Consider the following 20,684-nt stretch of genomic DNA (forward strand, 5'->3'; position numbering starts at 1 on the left):
GCATTATTGCGTGTACATAAAAAAAGTTGGTGTAATGGTTAGTATTACCGCTGGTAGGTTAAATGGATTCTGACAAAATAAATTCTAGAGTATATGTGTGTACATGCGGTAGGGAATATACAGCCAACAGTTATGCTGGGTACACACGGGACGATCTGTTCAGCGAACGATATCGCTGAACAATCTCCCTTGAAATTACTGGTGTGCTGGATGAACGATATTGTTCATCCACACACCAAAGATATCACCAACGATGAATGACCAACAATCGCAAACTCCTATGGAAAATGCAGTATATCGTCCAGATTGGCCTGCATGCATGCCCGATGGACGATATCGTTATCGACCAGCAGGAGCGAGCATCATGGTCATTCATTGTAAACACATGGAACGATATTAACGATATATCGCTGAACGATATTGTTATCATTCATATCGTAACAATATATCGTTCCATGTGTATGCACCTTAAAGCATCCTGAGACCATTCATGTGTGGGGTTGCTTCTCAGCCAAGGGAGTGGACTCACAATTTTGCCTAAGAACACAGCCATGAATAAAGAATGGTACCAAAACATCCTCCAAGAGCAACTTCTCCCAACCATCCAAGAACAGTTTGGCGACGAACAATGCCTTTTCCAGCATGATGGAGCACCTTGCCATAAGGCAAAAGTGATAACTAAGTGGCTCGGGGAACAAAACTTTGAAATTTTGGGTCCATGGCCAGGAAACTCTCCAGACCTTAATCCCATTGAGAACTTGTGGTCAATCCTCAAGAGGTGGGTGGACAAACAAAAACCCACAAATTCTGACAAACTCCAAGCATTGATTAGGCAAGAATGGGCAGCCATCAGTCAGTATGTGGCCCAGAAGTTGATTGACAGCATGCCAGGGCGAATTGCAGAGGTCTTGAAAAAGAAGGGTCAACACTGCAAATATTGACTCTTTGTATAAACTTAATGTAATTGTCAATAAAAGCTTTGACACTTATGAAATGCTTGTAATTGTACTTTGGTATACCATAGTAATATCTGACTAAAAGGTCTAAAAACACTGAAGCAGCAAACTCTGTGAAAACCAATACTTGTGTCATTCTCACAACTTTTGACCATGGCTGTAGATTGTAAGCTCCACTGGGGCAGGGACTGATATGAATGCATAAATATTCTCTGTGCTGCGGAGTATGTATGCACTAGATAAAACACTGTTAAAAAAATTTAATCTATGTGACAGCATCAACCCTGACCTGACTGATGCACCATTGTACAATCATTTAATCAAAATCGTGTATAATTAAGCCCCTGCGATTGCATACGCTGGCCGAGGTCTAGATGGCAACAGGAAGTTTAGCAGTTTGTGTGGTAGGGTCAGGTCAACCACAACTGTGTGAATATTTACCATGCTACTGATGTTTTCGCTTACTTGCGGATGCATGTCATGGGAAGTGGGCAGCTTTATACATTGATGGGCGTCTTGGTATAGTGCTTTGGTTGCTGTGCGATTGCATATTTTCGTAGCAAGCAGGTGCATAGAAACGCCACCATGCTATCCGTGATGAATCAGGCCCAATATGCGCATGGAGAATGAATTGTTTACAAAAACTGATTGGCAATGGCTTTTAGATCACAAGAAGCCAGAATTCAGAGAAGGGTAACAAAAAGAGTCGATGGGATACAGGAAAAACGTAATAGGGGTAGATTTATAACAACCAATCAGATTCTGTCTATAATTTTCTAGCATGAGCTAGATAAATGAAAGCTACGAAATACATACGGGTCGGGATACCGAAGGTCATAAGACCGACAGAGGCATCTCAATGTTCAGAATCCCAACAGGAGCCGGTATTTTGCCTAACCCTCTCCCCCCCCAACCCTAACCCTCCTATGGGGGTGCCTATGCCTAACCTCCCTCCGGTGGTGCCTAACCCTAACCCTTCCTCCTCGCTGGCCTAACCCTAACTATCAACGGTCGGTGCCTAACCCTAACCCCCCTGGGAGGTCTGTAAACCTAACTCCCCATCCCTTGCCTAACCCTAACTCTAACCCGCATACTTACCATCGGCATGCCAATGTCAGTATGTTGATGTCATTCGGGATGGCAGCATCGACATTCTGAAGGGCGTCGGGATTCCGGTGTCAGTATACTGACGTCCGGCACCTCGTCCACCTGCATCCTGATCGCATCCCGTTGCCACAGTATGCGCTATACCTCCACCTTTCCTTTATAGAAATTTTTGTAAATCTACCCCTTGAAGAGCTGAACATGCATAGAGGAGAGAAGATACAGAGGTCATATGATAGAAATATACAAATATATAAAAATTAAATAGAGCTCAGGAAAGCAGTAATTTAAAAAAAATAAGAGTTATGGTATAACATACCTTTGTTAACTCTTTTTCTTCGAGGTCCATGGGGTCACAGCCATTATGTTGTTGTATGAATCCCGGTCACCAAACAGTAAACACAAACGAGCTCTCTGCTCCCAGGATGCACCGGGTTTCCTCCTCATATACCCCACCCCCTGCCTCAGGTAGCCAGTTCGTTACCAAGCTCAAGCAGTCAGAGACAAACAAATGGTAAGAAAGAAAAGACCCATACTTACGAGTCCAGACTCTCAAGAGAAGAAACTACGGAAAAACCTCCCCCCGAACTACAGGTGCATCTGGGTGGGTGTCCTGTGGACCCCATGGACCTCGAAGAAAAAGAGTTAACAAAGGTATGTTATACCATAACTCTTATTTTCTTCTTCGGGGTCCATGGGGTCCACAGCCATTACGTTGGGGATATCCCAAAGCACTAACCCTACGGCGGGGACGCTCCTGACTCTCGGAAGAGAGGAGAATTTTACGCCCGTAGGAGGCATCCTGAGAGGCAAAAGTGTCAAAGGCATAAAATTTGACAAAGGTATGGATGGAAGACCATGTGGCTGATTTACATAATTGCTCAGCAGAAACACCCCGGCGGGCAGCCCATGATGGACCCACCACTCTAGTAGAATGTGCCGTCACTGAATCCGGCACACGTATACCAGCCTGTGTATAAGCCAATGAAATTGCCATGCGAATCCACCTGGCCAGTGTCTGTTTATTGGCTGGCCAGCCACGCTTATGACAACCATAAAGCACAAAAAGTGAATCGGACTTCCTCCATTTGCTTGTGCGTTTAACATAAATTCTCAACGCACGGAACACATCCAGGGAAGCCATACCTTGTGAGAGACTTGTTCCCTGAAATGCTGGAACTACTATTTCTTCATTAATATGAAATTTAGACACCACTTTAGGAAGGTAACCCTCCCTAGTACGTAGTACTGCTCTATCTTGATGAAATATCAAGAACGGCTCCCGGAAGGAAAGCGCAGCTAAATCCGACACTCTACATGCAGATGCCATAGCAAGGAGGAATACCGTCTTTGCTGTTAGCCACTTGATGTCTATTGAATTTAAAGGCTCGAACGGAGGAGCCTGTAAAACCTTCAGAACTAGAGTCAAGTCCCACACAACCGGGGAAACGAAGGAAGGCTGAATCCTCAACACCCCTGAAAAAGGTCTTTATATACGGTCTCAGAGCAATTTTATGTTGGAACCAGACTGAAAGAGCTGACACCTGTAGCCTAAAGAGGCCAGGCGGAGTCCTTTTTCCAGACCGCTTTGAAGAAAATCAAGCACTCTGGATATCAGGAATTTATGTGGATCATACCCTTTCAGTTCACACCACTGAAATAAAGTATGCCAAACCCTATAATATATACGGGCTGAGGATGGTTTCCGTGTCTTCAGCATCGTCCATATAACAGACTCGGAAAACCCCTTCTTCCTCAAGATGGAGGCACCAGCAGGGACCCTGTAGCAACAGATCCGGTCTCAATGGCAGAGGCCATGGAGTGTCTATGGAGAGAGACCGTAGATCTGTGAACCACTGCCGTCTCGGCCATGCCGGAGCTATTAATATGACGGTGCTGCCCTCTTGTTTGATCTTTCTGACAACTCTGGGCAGAAGAGCAAACGGGGGAAACAGATGTACCAGCTTGTAACGCCACTTTACTGTCAGTGCATCTACAAACTCGGCTCTCAGATCTCTTGTTCAGGATCCGTACCTGGGAACCTTGTTGTTCCTTCTTGATGCCATCAGATCTATTTCTGGTAGACCCCACCTGTCCACAAGGTTCCGAAAAACCTGGATGTAGGGCCCAATCCCCTGCATTTATCTCTTGCCGACTGAGAAAATCAGCCTCCCAATTCAGGATTCCTGGAATGAACACAGCAGATTTCGTGGGCAGATGAGTCTCTGCCCATACCAGGATTCTTGATAACTCTGCCAAGGCGGCCCGACTCCTCGTGCCCCCTTGATGATTTAGGTAGGCGACCACGGTGCGATTGTCCGACTGTATCTGCACCGACCTGCCCTTTAAGATTTCCTGAGCCTGCACTAAAGCTTTGAATATAGCTCTTAGTTCCAGGATGTTTATCGGTAGCCGGCTTTCCGTCACTGACCACTTTCCTTGGAAAGTGTGTGACCACGTCATCGCCCCCCAACCTTGAAGACTGGCATCAGTTTTGACCAATGTCCAATCCGACACCCAAAAGGGGCGACCCTGCCTGAGATGCTTTGTCTGTAACCACCAGGTCAGGGACAACCGTACCTCTGGAGAGAGACGCAGCAGCTGAGACCTGATCGTGCGATGATCCTTGTTCCAGTGAGACAGAACAAATTGCTGCAGTGGTCTGGAGTGGAATTGAGCGTATTCCACCATCCTGAAGGTGGCCACCATCGACCCCAGGACCTGCATGGCTACTAGAACGGATATCTGCCTTTTGTGAAGCAACCTGCATATTTGTGATTGTAAGGCAAGGATCTTCTCTGGCAGATATATTTTCTGCACCATGGAGTCCAATCTCGCTCCCAAATGACACATCTGTTGTGCCGGACAGGGTGACGACTTTTGCCAGTTTATAATCCAGCCGTGACTGTACAGACATGATACTGTCAGCCTCAAATGATCCTGTAACTGCTGTGGGGACTGCCCTAGCAACAGGAGGTCATCCAAGTAAGGCAAAATCCTGATGCCTTGGCGTCTCAGGCATGCCATCATCACTGCGATCACCTTGGTGAATACCCGAGGGGCTGTGGACAGGCCAAACGGCAGGGCCTGGAACTGAAAATGTTCCTCCCCTACCGCAAAACGAAGACATTTTTGATGAGCCTGTGTGATTGGGATGTGAAGGTAGGCATCCTGTATATCTAAGGACACCATATAGTCCCCCTGCTCCATTGCCAACACAATCGATCACAATGTTTCCATCCTGAACCCGGGGGCTCGAACAAATTTGTTGAGCTCTCTCAGATTCAGAATAGGCCGGTATGACCCATTCGGTGTCTGAACCAAGAACAGATTGGAGTAAAACCCTTCTCGGAACTGGTTCTGTGGCACCGGAATCACTACTTCTGATGCTAGTAAGGCAAGAATAGCCTTCTGAAGGGCCAAAGCTCTTTCTGAACCCACCTGCGAGTTTACACAAAAGAATCTTTGAGGAGGAGTCCTCCAAAACGTCAGGGCGTACCCTCGGGAAACAACTCCCTGAACCCAGGCATCCTCCGTCGTGAGGTGCCAGGGCTCTGAGAACTGAAGCAGTCAGCCCCCCACCCTGGGATCCCCCAGGGGGAGGCCCGTCCCATCAGGCCACTGGTTTATCCTGGACCCTAGATCCTGGACGTTTGTTTTGCCAGGGCTTCCTGGGTCCTGCCTTTCTTGGTGTAAATCTTGCCGAGGGCTGACCATTGGCCTTGCTCTGCGGCCGAAACCCCCGAAAGGACGCCCTCCTCAATTTAGATGAAGTTGCTGATGGCAAATCTGCCGTCTTTGAGGCTGCCATGGAGGATACAATTTTGTCCAGTTCTGGACCAAAGAGTACACCTCCTGTGAATGGAAGGAATTCTAGGGCCTTTTTGGACCCGGCATCTGCCTTCCAATCCTTCAACCAGAGAATCCTACGTGCCACCACGGACTCAGCTGAAACCTTAGAGGAAAGGATCCCTGCATCCAAGGCAGCATCACCCAAATAAGAGGCCCCTTCTCTAATAAAGGAGATCATATCCAGTTGCTCCTTAGAGGCATCTGGTAAAGACTCCGTTAGAGTTTTGGCCCACTCCTTAATAGCTCTTGCTACCCAGGCAGTGGCCATAGCTGGGCGGGTGGCCGTTCCTGCCAGCAAAAAAATTGATTTGAGACAAGTCTCCAGTCTCCTATCCGTGGTTTCCTTCAGCGAAACTGCTGGGATTAGCAAAGTGGTACGTTTAATCAGCTGTGCCACATGTGCATCAACTGATGGTGGATTCTCCGATTTGGCACAGTCCTCTGCTGGAAAAGGGGCCATTCTTTTAGAAGAATGGCTTATCTTATTCGGACGGACCCAGGCTTCCTCCATAAGTTCTGATAAATGTTCAGACTTTGGGAATTCTGCCTTAACCACTTTCTGGCGCTTAAACAGGGGGGCTTTCCTAAGCGGAAGATCCCCTTCCTTGATCATCACCCTCCTCGGAGCTAGACTCCTGCGAAGAGTCCTGTGCCTGTTCCTCGGAAGAGGGACATGGCGCCTAGATTTAGGCTGCTTTGGCTTGACAGCCTGAGGCTGAAAACCCCCGAGGATGATGCCATAACCTTACCAGCACCAGGGTCCATCCAAGGCGGCCACATCATGGGCATAGGATGCATCTGCTGAGGCAAACCCCAAACCGGTGGTACTGGGGCAGCCAGCCGTTCCGCCACCTGAGCCATAACCTAAGAAAATGATGCCCAAGGAGGCTCAGGGCCTGAAACAGGCAAACTTAATTGGTGTGGTGGCTGTTTGAAACAGTTCCCACAAAGCCCATTTTGTAGAAAGTCCTGTGGGGACAAACCTGCCTTGCAGGCTACACAGGATATCAGCAACGGGATTCCCGCCACCTGACCCTCAGACTCCTTAGACATATAAACTATGCCACTGGTTCTGAGTGTATATGTGCTGCTTTCTACTTTCAACCCACACACCTGTAGCAAGGGAAGGGGAGAGACAATGACAGTATACAGGAATTACAGTTCTTTTACAGAAGAAACAGTATCCATAAACAACAATCACATGTCGTGCATAAATACTCTGCGAGCCATATGCATATAAGCTCTCACTACCACAATCAGCCTCAGCTTAGGTAGGATAGAGCCCTGTAAAAGCCTAGAACAGCAGTAGGCAAGGTATACAGGGAGACTGCCCAGCATCCTCTCTTGTAGGAGCAGCGTTCAGAGAGCAACTGACATACACTCTGGCTGCCCTATATGGAGGCTGGGAGGAGCAATCCACAATCACTGCGCCAGAGGACTGAACTAGCATGTGGATTGGGGGAGGGGCCGCCGGGGAAGCGTACCTCCCATATGCTGCTTGGACCTGCCTGGTAAACTGACCTGGCCACTGCCACAAGCCCCGGCTGGTCAGGAACATCAAATCCCAACGGTCTAGGTCAAACCGTATGCCTCCTGATTGCAGCGCGCCTCTGGCCAGTCTCACCGCCGGAGGCCGGACCGCCACGTGGTCCCGGCGTCAGCGGCTGCCGCAACCACCTGCTTACCTGCCATCCCCTTGATTCGGTTGCGGTCAGGGGCATGAGAGCCCCTGCAGAATCCACAGCCATGGACCTGCCAAGGCTAGCGGTGCGGCGCCAGAGGAGGTAGTTGCAGCGCGTGGCCGGTGCGCCTCCAATCAGGCGCTAGGCTGCTTCCAGGACAGCTCAGACCACCCGCTGAGATAGAGAGTGGAACTCTCTTTTTTTTTTTTTCTTTTTACTCGCCTGCAGGACAGCTCCAGCAGTCCCACTGTCTATGTGGTGAATACACCAATCAGGAAGAACTGGCTACCTGAGGCAGGGGGTCTGGTATATGAGGAGGAAACCCGGTGCATCCTGGGAGCAGAGAGCTCGTTTGTGTTAACTGTTTGGTGACCGGGATTCATACCCCAACGTAATGGCTGTGGACCCCATGGACCCCGAAGAAGAAATACACTTTAAAATTGGAGGGTTGAACACTAAAATGAATCAGAAAACAAAACTTTATTACAGACAGGGTCATAGAGGGATATCAGAGCATTGGCTAACCTGAAGATAGCTATTATTACACATGTATCTAATGACATATACAGTAATAGGTGACATGTAACAAATGACACATTGGTAAATAATAATACTTTTGTCTGCTTTGCATGGTGTTATCCGTGCCTGTACTGCCGCCTGACTCTGTGATGTAGAAATCTAGGCTATTAGAATTTATGTTTATTAGTGTGTGATTTGTTGATGTGTGGATCCCTCTACAAGTAGTCAGTTAGAAGACAGGTATATTAAGGCAAAGAAAGTTATAGAAATAAAGGACAGTGAAAATGATTCTACTTACCTGTGGAGAGGTTGTCCAAAGCGGGATGTAGTTATGTATATCACAATCCCGACAGCAGAATGCAGGCTCGGGATTCATGACAGGCGTCGAGATTCTGACGCCTGTCATAAACCTGACACCGGAACCCCGACCCCTGCCATCCCGATCGTCGCAGACGGGGTAAGTATTCACTTAGCCCAGGGATGGGGGGGTTAGGTTTGGGGCACCCCAGGGAGACTTAGGGTTAGGCTAGTGGAAGGGGGGGTTAGGTTTAGGCACTGGGGGAAGGTTAGGGTTAGGCACCCCCCTGGGAGGGTTAGGTTTAGGGAGCGGGGAGCACGGAGGGGGGGGTTAGGTTTAGTCAATCACGGGGGGGGGGGTTAGGGCTAGCCTTGCCGGGATTTGAACCGGTGGCTAATCAGCCGCTGGCATAACAATCCCATTCCGTCCAAAGCAACCAATCAGCTGACTGTCATTTCAAAGCCTGTGCTACATAACTGACAGTAAGAAGCTGATTGGTGGCTTTGCGCAACTGCTCCGTTTTACCTCTCTCCAAGGCTCGATACATCTCCCCCCCAGTATACAAAGCCAACAAAATGTTATCACTATACAAATACTGTAAATGTCAACGAATAGAAAAGCAGAGTCTATTACATTTACAAATCATTTTATACTAATAAAGGCACACATATGGGGCTCTAGACACTGCAGCCAGGAGTTCTGATATAAATCTGATAGAGAGACGGGATCGCTGTGTACGTAAATGATCTTGCACTGAGGTGTATTTAAGTGTCAGGTTCAGAAGTTTAAGCTGTAAACTCGCTGCATGAGTGCACTTAACGCTGTTCTTTAGTCATAGCTCATTTATACCACTTGTAATTTGTGTTATCAGAAGCAGATTCTACGTGTTAAGATCACTTAATTGACGCCTGCACCAGTAATTATATTTGTCATATTCAAATTGCGACCTTAAAAGATAATTCGCTCTGAAATAATATGCGTAGTAAAGCCATTATATATTTAGGAAACGCAGCAATGTTTTTCTTTATTCTCATGACCTCAGAAATACTATTTGCAGGAACTCCTGCAAAACCCAGAAGCTATTTTTTAGATTTGCATTTTTTTTTTTTAAAAAGGAGAAAGCACAGGTGTGTGTATTTTATTGGTATGACACCCAAGGAAACCTATAAAGGCATACACTGCACCGCGGCACCCCACAGGAGGAGCATTTCCAGCAGCACCACCTAGGAAGGGGGCATCTAGCAACACACAAGGACGTGTCTAGCACCACCCGGGACAGGTTTTAGCGTTATCTTCATGTTTTCAATCATATCATCATGTATCATCATGTCTTCCCAATCTCCAATGTGTGTGTATTGAGCCACAGTACTTTCAAAGGAGCCACCACCACTCTGGGGGGAATATAGAAGGAGGACCTAACCTCCACTTTTGGACCATCCCAACAGATCCAGAATTGCTAGAAAACAGACATGCAATGCCTAATCCGAAAATTTAAAAAAAAAAAATAGTCAACCCAAAACATTCTTGGGGGTAAATCTACTAAATTTCTGATTTGCCGTATATTGAAATATGATGGACACCGCTGTCGGATTGCTGTCTAAAAATGCAGTATTTACTAACCATCAGATTTGAGTGTCAATCAAAGTCTGACTGCGATGTCCCTTATTTATTTTCTGTCTAAAACCCTGTCCATTAGAATCTACCCTCAATCTGAAGCAGATTTAAAGCACTGCAGAGATCAGTATCATCAGTGAAGGCTTTGTTAGGTAAAAAGTAATTAAATCAATAACTAGCCTCAGGCCTGTACAGGGGGTGCTGAGAGGGCGGGAGCCGGTACTACTTACCTGGGTCCAGGCCAGCTGGAGAGTCCCGGTGGGAGCCCAGGACAGTAGCACATTGGGCAGTGAGAGAGAGGAAATGTGAGATTATGCCACACATTGGTGTCCCCAATACATAATATGCCACACATCAGTGTCCCCAGTACATAATAATACCATCACACATGTAAATTCATGCATTTACCTCAGACGAGGATGACACAGGGGTCTATTTACTAAGCAGTGTTAGGAGACAGAGTGAAATGAGATAAGGTGCTTTATTCAGAGGCGGCCGTACGGTCTACAACGGCACGGCCGCCTCGATGTTTGTCTAGTGTGCATGCGCACGAGGGAGCTGCTCCTTCGTGCGCATGCGTGAGACCCGCTACGACCGACAGCGCTGGTCGTAGCTGGTCTCTTTCCAAAGGGGGCGAGCTGTCGATGTTGATTGACAGCTCGCCCCGTTTGGAAGGCGGGCCGGGGGGGTGGCAGCCCAAACGGAGGTGTTCCTATGGGAACGCTTGCCGTTTGGGGGAAGCCCCACTGACATCACTAGTGATGTCAGTGGAGAGCTTCCGGCTCTGACAGAGCCAGAAGCTCTCCGGGGCTTACGATCCTAGGGCCTCGTTGTAAGCCCCGATGGTAGCGATGGTCAAGGACCATCGCGACCATCACCCTAGCGGTCATTAGAGCTGTGGGTGTAAACCCACAGCCTAACAACCGAAAAAGAGGCGGGCGGTCAGGATGCAAGCGGCCGCCCAGTTTCTGAGCGACCGCTTGCATCCTCCGACCGCCTCTGAATGAGGGCCTAGGTATCAGCCAATCAGCTCCTAACTGCCATCTCATAGGCTGGGCTTGACAAATGATAGTTAAGAGCTGATTGGCTGGCTCCTTATCACTTTTCACACTGTCTCCTAACACTGCTTAGTAAATAGACCCCACAGAGGCAAACAGAGGCTGTGGATTCATGGTGACCGTGGCGCAGAGATTCCCGAAATGGCCATGGTGAGAAACTGAGCCCTCCATGGGAAGTGTGGCATCTGAGCCCTAGTCTCTCACTACCCTAGGCCTCCTATGCCTGTGGCTATGCATCTGGGAATGCAGCCCCTTGCACTGACACACCTGCAACACTCCCATAACACACCCACTTAATGGAGCACTGTTGCGTGCACTACTAGCCACATCCCAGTCACCGCTCAATCACACAGCTTGTATATATACAAACAAGTAGCATTGCTTTATCTCACCCAGGGTGGGGTGTATCACACATGGCATTTTAAATTTGATGCATCCCGCCCCTGATCCTATGCATAGCGGCGTTTATTAATGCCATATGCATAAAGATTTGTGATTAAAACTGCAAAGGACAGCTCTACCAATAAGATATGTCCTTTGCGGTTATGAGGACTTCCGGGTTTATGTCCTTCTGTGCACGTATTAGGCAATGTCATCTATAGATGGACGTTGCCTACCAGGATCAGTTGTCCCTATGCTGACGAAACACCTGTTATCTTATCTATTGCACCTAGCATGGAGTAGGCTTAAGTGCCGATAATAATGCTGACACCTGCGTTAGCAAACTAACACTGAGTTGTATACACATTAAGACATATATATACCCGCATTAGGACTGACAGAGTGCGCGCTTTGAATCAGGGCCGGTCTTTTTTTTTTTTTTAAAACAGCCTCCTGGCCACTCGCATAGCTGTGGGTGACCACCCACAGCTATAGCGAGCGGCCAGGAAGATGGTCGCGATGGTCAAGACCATCACGACCATCAGGATTGCGACGAGACCCTTGTGGTAGGGTCTCGTTGCCGCAAACCCCAGAGAGCTTTCGGCTCAAACAGAGCCGAAAGCTCTCTTACTGACATCACTTGTGATGTCAGTGGGGCCGGCCCCAGACGGTAGGCGTTCTCATGGGAACGCCTCCGTCTGGGCAGCCACCCCCCCGGCCCGCCCACCAAAGGGGGCATGCTGTCACTCAACATCGATAGCACTCCCCCTTTGGTGCAAGACCCGGAGCGACGGCTTGCCCGTCGCTAACCGGGTCTCGCACATGCGCAAGACGGAGCCGGCTCCGTCGTGCGCATGCGCTCTGGGCCACCAGCGCTTGCGACCGGGTCTGAATCAGGCCCTCTGTTTGCAATCCATCCACATTTCAAATGCAGACATATTTCGACCTGCGTGCAAGATACATTTACCATAGAGAGAGCAGTTTTTGTTGCATCCACCCCAAAGTCAAAGCTGCTGAGTGGACTGCAACTAAAATGCTATTGTTTTACATTTTCATGGTGACTTTGTATGTTTGAGCCTTTAAAACAAATATTATACACATAAAAAAATATACAATCGCAGCCAATATTATGTGTATCCATGCTTGGCAATGGACTGCCACTCTGCATCATAAAAACAGGATGTAGTTATGAGACCGGCGGCTGCATGGCCGCCGGGCTCAATCCCGACAGTGGAATCCCGGCAAGGGTTTTAACATAGGCGCTGAAATACCGCCGCCTATGTTAATCCTGATGCCAGAACGCAGAGGACGCCAGGCCCGAACGAAGGTAAGTCCAGGGCACCTTTAGCATTAGCCGCAGAGGGAGGTGGGTTAGTATCAGGGTCTCTAGCAGGGTTAGCGTTAGGTTTGGGGGGGGAGATTAGTTAGGCACCCCTAGGGGGAAGGGTTAGGGTTAGGCACCACCAGGGGGGAGGTTAGGGCTAGGCACCCACCCGGGAGGGTTAGGTTTAGGGTGCAGGGAGGGGGGTTAGGTTTAGGCACCCCCGGGGTGACCTAGGGTTAGGTACCTCCCTGGAAGTTTAGGGGTAGGGACCCCTAAGCGATGGTTAGGGTTAGAGGGGGGAGAGGGGAGGGTTAGGTAACTTACCTGACGCTGTCAGGATTTCATCCTCTCGGCCTGACACTGTCGGGATTTGAATCAGCGGCTAAACAATCCAATTCCTATAACAACAACCTAGGGGCTACTATCAGGTCAGGTATTTGTAGGGGCTACTATCAGGTCTATAGGACATATTACAAGACTAAAAGACTCACTGACAGGACAGACAGAAACACAAGCAGGACTGAGGGACTGAGGGACAGACACACTGACAGGGCTAGAAGACAGTCTTGCAGTTCAAACAGACACACTAACAATTCAGACAGAGACACAAGTAGGACTGGGAGACAGTCCCACTGACAGTGCTAAGAGACAGGCTCACAGGTCAGTGAGAAAGACAGACATATAGGATAGAGACACAAGCAGGACTGAGACAGTCATGCTGAGTGCTAGAACACAGTCTTACAGGTCAGACAGACACACTGACAAGTCAGACTAAGAGACAAGTAAGACTGGGGGACAGTCACACTGACAGTACTAGAAGACAGACACACTGACAGTGCTCACCCAATTTTCCAATTTCCCTTATGGGTCATCAAGCATCTACAGGCTCCCCTGAGAGTTCCCATCTCCACAAAGATGTGTGCTGAATACCTCATGATGACATAAAGGAGATACTCAGTAAATGATTAGTCTGTACTGCTGCTCCCTTAACTAGAACTAGTTCCATACCTTTCATTTGCTGAGAGCCTGCTATGGCACCTGAAGATCCTGCATGACAGGGAAAGTATACACTCATATTTAGCACCCAGGGGGTTGGGTGCTATGGGCAACAAGAAACCTTCTCAGAGCACTCCTGTGAATTTAAGGTTTTTTTATACCATGCTCCTTTAAAGCTACTCCCCTAATGCCAAACTTCTCCGAGACTTTTGCACTTTTGGTCCTAATATTTGAGCATCATGTGCCCCAGCAAAAGAATTGTGACTAATATATTATTGATTTATGAAGTGACCATTTTATTTATGAAGTGACCATCATGTTATGCTACACAGACAAGCATATTATGCCAGCAATATGCAAAAACATACATTGTGAATGAAAGTATGTCTGTTGTTATGTCTTCAGCATTGTTTGTTTCATATGCAATTATTTTCTGTGGTAAGCTCCATTCAGTGGCCAGTATAGTGTCAGCTTAATTGAATAACTCAGGCCTTTGTAGTTTGTTTCCCAATGCACCCTGGGTAGGAGATAGTACAGATAGTACAGATCTCCATCTTTGATCTCACATGGAATCAGCAAACAGGTGCATATATCCTTACCTCAGTCCAGCAACAATGGTAAGGACTCTGATCTAAATCTGCCATCATTATAATAGCTACTGTTCAGACCTTCAGTTATGTAATGTGTTTAGAAGTTAGTACATTATGGCTCTGTGCTGTTTTCATGTGTGTGTTTATTCTGTTTGCATACATTGCATATCTCATATTGTATATTATAAGTAGGAGTGGTCATGCTGTCTGACTAATTATATAGACCTAAGGGAACCTAAGGGAAGCACATAGTGAGGACAGAACATCTGCCATGCATGAAAAGATGGATAAGTGTACTGATTCCCATTCATCTTCAATACTACCATGTTGCAGTAGATAAAAGGGTTGCATTCCTTTACACAGCACAGCATCACCAATTCATAATAAGAAACTAGGTGATACATTTATTAAGCAATGTGTTTTGCTTGTAATATCATTACAAGCTAAACCTTTTTACATTTTGGGGTTAAAAACGCTGAGAAACGGCGGCTTTTCTTAGTAAATTTACCCCAAGATATGTGAACTTTGGAGGGTATGGAACCAATGGTGGATGTTACCTAGGGAATGTAGGGCTGCAGCCTCCCCCCCTGGTAAAATCTGCCACCTCATTGAGCCAGTTGCAGTCTGTGACTGCACTGGCTACACTGTGACTGGCAGTGGCTTTCCATTGGAAGCTCTACCTGCCAGTCACACAGGAAAGGCAGTCCCAGGGGGAGGTGTTTTCCCCCTCTGGGACTGCCAGTCCAGGCTGCGATTAGCAGAGAACGTGCTTCCAGTAGAAAGACACTCCTCTGCCTTTCAGACAGCCCTATCCATCTTCTAATGGCTGCAGCCGATGGAGTCACTAGAAGCCGGTGTGCTCCTTGTGCAAATGTGCTGGTCCCAGCGCCTGCCAGATCCATTGCTCAGGTGCTGGAACCCGGCCTCAGACAGCTTCGGTCCCCCTCATCCAAAAGGAGAGGAGCCACTGCTGGACAGAACCTTACCAGTAACCGTCCCGAGATGGAGATTATCTCTAGGAAATGGCAGTGATGGAACACAAACGTGCCAATTTTTCAACAAATTGAAAACCGCAATAGCTACACACACTGATTTTGTATATGTCTGCCCACAAGGAGGATGACGTAGTGATGGGAAAATAGAGGAAACTTCAGCAGATTATCAGGAACATACACACACACTGCTTGATATCAGGAAATTGAGGCTGAGATTTTCAGTCTTGACTGATAGATCGAATAATCGAAGAAATGCTTTTGTGGATGATGTCTAACCATTTTACCGGTGAAACGCTCAAATGATCGTTCATACACACTATACCGTACAATGAGGCCGATCACCCGATTATTGAAAAATCGGCCCAATAATTGTATAGTGCGTACCTAGCTTAAAACAGTGGACCTGATTCAGAGCCGGACGCTCTGACAAGAGCGCTCGCTCTGAATCAGGGCCCTCCAACCTAAAATTGGAGCGGCCTCCAGGCCGCTCCCATAGCTGTGGGTGACCACCCACAGCTTATGCGAGTGGCCAAAAAGATGGTCACGATGGTCAAGACCATCGCGACCATCGGGCTTGCGAAGAGACCCTGCGGTAGGGTCTCGCTGCCGCAAGCCCAGGAGTGCTTTTGGGTCTATCAGAGCCAAAAGCACTCCCACTGACATCACTAGTGATGTCAGTGGGGCCGGACCCAAACGGTAGGCGTTCCCATGGGAACGCCTCCGCTGGGCAGCAATGTCCCCGGCACACCCACCAAAGGGGGCGTGCTGTCACTCACCATCAACAGCACGCCCCCTTTGGTGCGAGACCCATAGCCCGTCGCTATGCGGGTCTGGCGCACGCATTCGACGGAGCTCCATCCGTCGTGCGCATGCGCACTAGGGCACCATCGACCCGGTTGCGAGCGCTCAGCGCTCACGAGCAGGTCTGAATCAGGCCCAGTACTCCATTCACTGAATCAACTTTTTCATCAGACCAGCCAACTTCTCTCCAACTGAAAAATCCTGACATCACTGAGTTAGGTGGACCTTGTCCGCCAACTTCTATTGTTAAAACAAAGAAAAAAAATATATAAAAAAATAATAATAAAATAAATAAATAATACATTAAATTATAACGTGTCATGTTTACAGTTCTAATGCTGACATGGTTAAAATGATTTAAATAACATTGCATGTCGGCATTCTGCGATCGGCAGTATGCTGTCGACAGCATAACTGTCGACCATTTAACTACCTTCCAAATGAAACTAATATTGCCCAACCAGTTGGGAGAAATCGCACATGTTTAATACCTTCTGCTAGTCGGACTGACCATTATCGGCTGTTTTCCAGCGTGTGGGAGCAAATGGATTATCCTTTGCGCCTATACACCAGCAGCTTATTGTTCCAATCAGCCAATCGTTTAGTGTATGGCCAGTTTAGAGGAAGACTACCTTACCTTATGTAAAATAGTATATGTTATCTATATATTACTGTGAGGACAGTGAGGTTTATTTACTAAAACAGAACAAGGTTGTAAATTCCCACTAAATACTACAGCAACCAATCACACCTTTGCTTTCATGGTCAGACTTGCATTAGACAGATATAAACTTATACCCCTTTTACACCAGAGCAAAAACCTGGGTTTTTGCTGGGTCTACCCGGGTCGCAAGCTCAGTGTAAAAGGGTCCCTTAAAAATAACCTGGGTCAAGTGACCCTGCAATCCAACCCAGGTAGCTACCAGGGTTGGACCCAGGATGGACCCAGGTAATGGTGCAGTGTAAACGGTGCAACCCAGGTTATCTAATCTGGATCATGCCTAAAATGAGCTGATTGGTGGTTGTGGAGTAGTCACCTCCCACTTTTTATGACCTCACAGGTTTAGCAGGGCAGCCCTGAGTTCAGTGTGAACAGGGCTGACCTGGGAGTAACCCAGATTGAAGCTGCAGTGTAAATGGGTCTGACCTGGGTCTGACCAGGGTTGGAACCATGTCCAATAACCCAGGTCGGACCTGGGTTTTTGGTGGAAAAGAGGTATAACTGATGATTGTTTGCTATGGATTAGTAGATATTTGCCCTGTTGAGCAATGTAATACCTCTTTTCCACCAAAAACCCAGGTCCGACCTGGGTTTTTGGACATGGTTCCAACCCTGGTCAGACCCAGGTCAGACCCATTTACACTGCACCTTTGATCTGGGTTACTCCCAGGTCAGCCCTGTTCACACTGAACTCAGGTCTGCCCTGCTAAACCTGTGAGGTCATAAAAAGTGGGAGGTGAATGCCCCACAACCACCAATCCTCTCATTTTAGGCATGATCCAGGTCAGATAACCTGGGTTGCACCGTTTACACTGCACCATTACCTGGGTCCATTCTGGGTCCAACCCTGGTAGCTACCTGGGTTGGATTGCAGGGTCACTTGACCCAGGTTATTTTTCAGAGACCTTTTTACACTGAGCTGCGACCCGGGTAGACCCAGCAAAAACCCAGGTTTTTGCTCTGGTGTAAAAGGGGTATTAGTAAATTCTGCTCAATAAATACATACAGAACAATCCTCTTACATGTAGTTATTATAGGTGTGTTTTCATTTTTTTCCTATTAACTCCAACAAAACAAATTCTTCACTAATTTCACAGATGGACAAACTGATTATTGTATTACTGAGAGCATGTCTTTTAAATTAGCCACTACAAGCTTTGCATGATAAAATACCCCGATGAGGTCATGCAGCTGCAGGCTGCTGCGGCTATTCCCTGTGCCGCCTACAGGTGGCAGGCAAGAGACGAACTTCTCAAGTTTCCAAACTTTTCCCCTTTCTTTACTCTTCCTAATGTCTTTTAAAAGTTTTTTTTTTTTTTCCCCCAGGCAGAGAAGTGGGAAGTTTCACCTGGAGGTAACTAAAGATCACGTTGATGTCATCAGCATTTTGCTGCAACACGGTAACCCTGCATCATATTTTTTTTTCTGCAGACAGGACAAAGGTGGAGGGGGGGGGGGGGAAGCATCCCACCTTCCAATTTATCTAGGAATGTGAGGTGACCTGAGTGTGACCTTGCTGGGAGTCCCTGTGTGGCAGAAGTGCAGGAGGGGGGGGATGAATCTTTGAGATCAGAGTTTAGCTTGTGCTGGGATTTCAGGAGCAGTGGCTTAGCAGCATTGATCAGCCTGGCTGCATTGTGATCATTGGGGAGCTGCAGGGAGGGGAGAGACTGAGTGAAGAAAAAGGAGTCTGAACTGCCGGAAATGTCTGAGCTCCACCACTGACTGAGTTTCCTCTGTGCAGCAGTCTGCTGGTCAGGGGGACAATGCAGCTGGGTGACAGTGAATGCAGCCCACCCTTCCCTATCCCTGCGCTACTCCTGGGCGTCTAGCTGAGTCCTCTGCCTGTCTGCACATTGCTACTGCACATCTCTGTGCAACTTTGTTACTTCCCTTCCTGCAAAGATCTGAGGCTTCCACCATGGGGCTGCCGACTCTGGAGTTCAGCGATTCCTACCTGGACAGCCCAGACTTCAGGGAAAGGCTCAAGTGTCATGAAATCGAGCTGGACAGGACCAATAAGTTTATTAAGGAGTTGATCAAAGACGGGAACATGCTGGTCGGGGCGCTGAGAAGTAAGTACCCACAGGGACTGACATGTTCCAGCAAGCCTGTGTGTTGTGCTGATCACTGCAGACGAAAACTTTTGTTGTTGTTGAAGTTTCAATGTTACAATGTAAAGTATTCCTGGATGTGTCTCTTTGTAATCAGATAACCACAATCAAAAGTTGGACACTCTAAAAGGGAGACCAGACAGTGACCCAAATAGAGGCAACTTCTTATTTTATGGTAACCGGTCTTTAGGTCTACAGTAAAAAGGTAGACAATGTTTAGGTAGTCAATACAAGTTAGACAGGCAATAGGTCGACAGGGTCTGAAGGTCGACATCGTCTACCTTTTTATTGTAGACCTAGTGATCCATACCCGCTTCTTATATCTTCATTGCAAACTCTTGCAACTGCTGCAGACCCTCTTTAAAAAAAAATTAAAAAAAAGTTTTCAGAAGTTTGTTTTTGTTGCTTGGATGGAAAGTATTGGCTCCCAGGCTGGGTATGAGATTTCTAGTAAGTCATAGAAAAAGTCCTATGTCTCAGATAAGAAAAGAGGGGTCATAAATGCACATTTTGGGGCTCATTCTGATTCATCCGCATGCATCTAAGGGAAATTTTCCGTACGGATACAGCAGCCTGCTTACTTATACTAATACGAGAATCCGCCCACTGTTTTTATGTCCGCAGCTGCCATCATTAGTTTTGGGACTTGCGCCCACGCCATGCTGGGTGCAAATGAAATATAAGAAACAGACGTCCCACCAGCGCCCGCACGCTGTGAACGAGCACGGAAGTCGGCTTCCACGCCCGTGAGACGGATCCGGTCTGTGTATGCGCATGGTCGCCTGCCCAGTTATGCCCAGAAATGCCAATTTAACTGATAATGTTCTTCGTCAATGGACCGATGAATCCTTACATACTGGTCAATCTCCGTCTGTGTGCATATAGCCGGTCCAGCACATGCACAATGGCTTTTTACGGTGCACACACAGTATGCAGATATATGCAAGATCCGTCCACATTTTCCCTTGCGTCCCACTCAGAATCAGTAAATTTTACTTTTAGAAATGCTTAATAAATCCTATATGCAGACCCATCACAGAGTGATTGACAGGAAGTACCGTTGGGGGGGGGGGGGGTGATGGTGGGGTGGTTGGAGAAATGCAGGCGTGTCAGTGCGTTGTAACGCTGTTGTAGTGGCGTGCACACTTAGCCACTGCGGTGGCGGACTCAGCATGAGCTCTCACTGCGTGCAGGAAAGTTAGCAATTTAGTGGTAGGGTCAGACCTGCCTTAAATGTGCGAGTGGCTCCGATGTACTTCGATGTTACTGATGTTTTGGCTAGATTGCAAGGTATTATGGATGTGCGAGAGGGGAAGTGGGTGTCTACATGTTGTCAGTGAGAGTGATTTGCGATTGCAATTATTAGCATATTTTCGCAGCAGAACTGTGTGCACGAATGCTACCTCCATCCCAATAGTGATCCTTGCTGAGTTAGGCCCACAGAACGAAATTGGACGCAGAGAAAGGCAATTCGATGGCCGTTTCTGGGTAGTAAGGGGGCTGGTTAGCCATACGCGAGCTTGTCGCAGTCAGACGTAGTTGCACTGACACAGGTGGCCATGTCCAGACGGAGACTGCACCTCCATAGGGCTCGTGCAAACTCCGATAGTGCGACCAATGGTGCATCTTAATACGCACAGCGGCAGATTAGTGCCCAAGCCAGTGGGCGTCTCTGTACG

At 47.7% G+C, this 20,684-nt stretch overlaps 1 protein-coding gene across 1 annotated transcript in view; it reads left to right on the top strand.

The window, feature by feature from the left end:
• The first annotated feature begins 18,488 nt into the window (after window positions 1–18,488).
• ARHGAP42 (Rho GTPase activating protein 42) overlaps window positions 18,489–20,684 on the top strand; it is a 332,632-nt gene continuing 330,436 nt past the window's right edge. The window contains exon 1 of the mRNA XM_088456728.1: window positions 18,489–18,966. Coding sequence (XP_088312854.1) covers window positions 18,678–18,966 — 289 coding nt within the window. The 5' untranslated portion in view covers window positions 18,489–18,677. The remainder of the gene's footprint in view (window positions 18,967–20,684) is intronic.

This window comes from Taudactylus pleione, unplaced genomic scaffold, assembly GCF_031769625.1.
Source record: "Taudactylus pleione unplaced genomic scaffold, aTauple2 ptg000711l, whole genome shotgun sequence".
Classification (NCBI taxonomy): domain Eukaryota; kingdom Metazoa; phylum Chordata; class Amphibia; order Anura; family Myobatrachidae; genus Taudactylus; species Taudactylus pleione.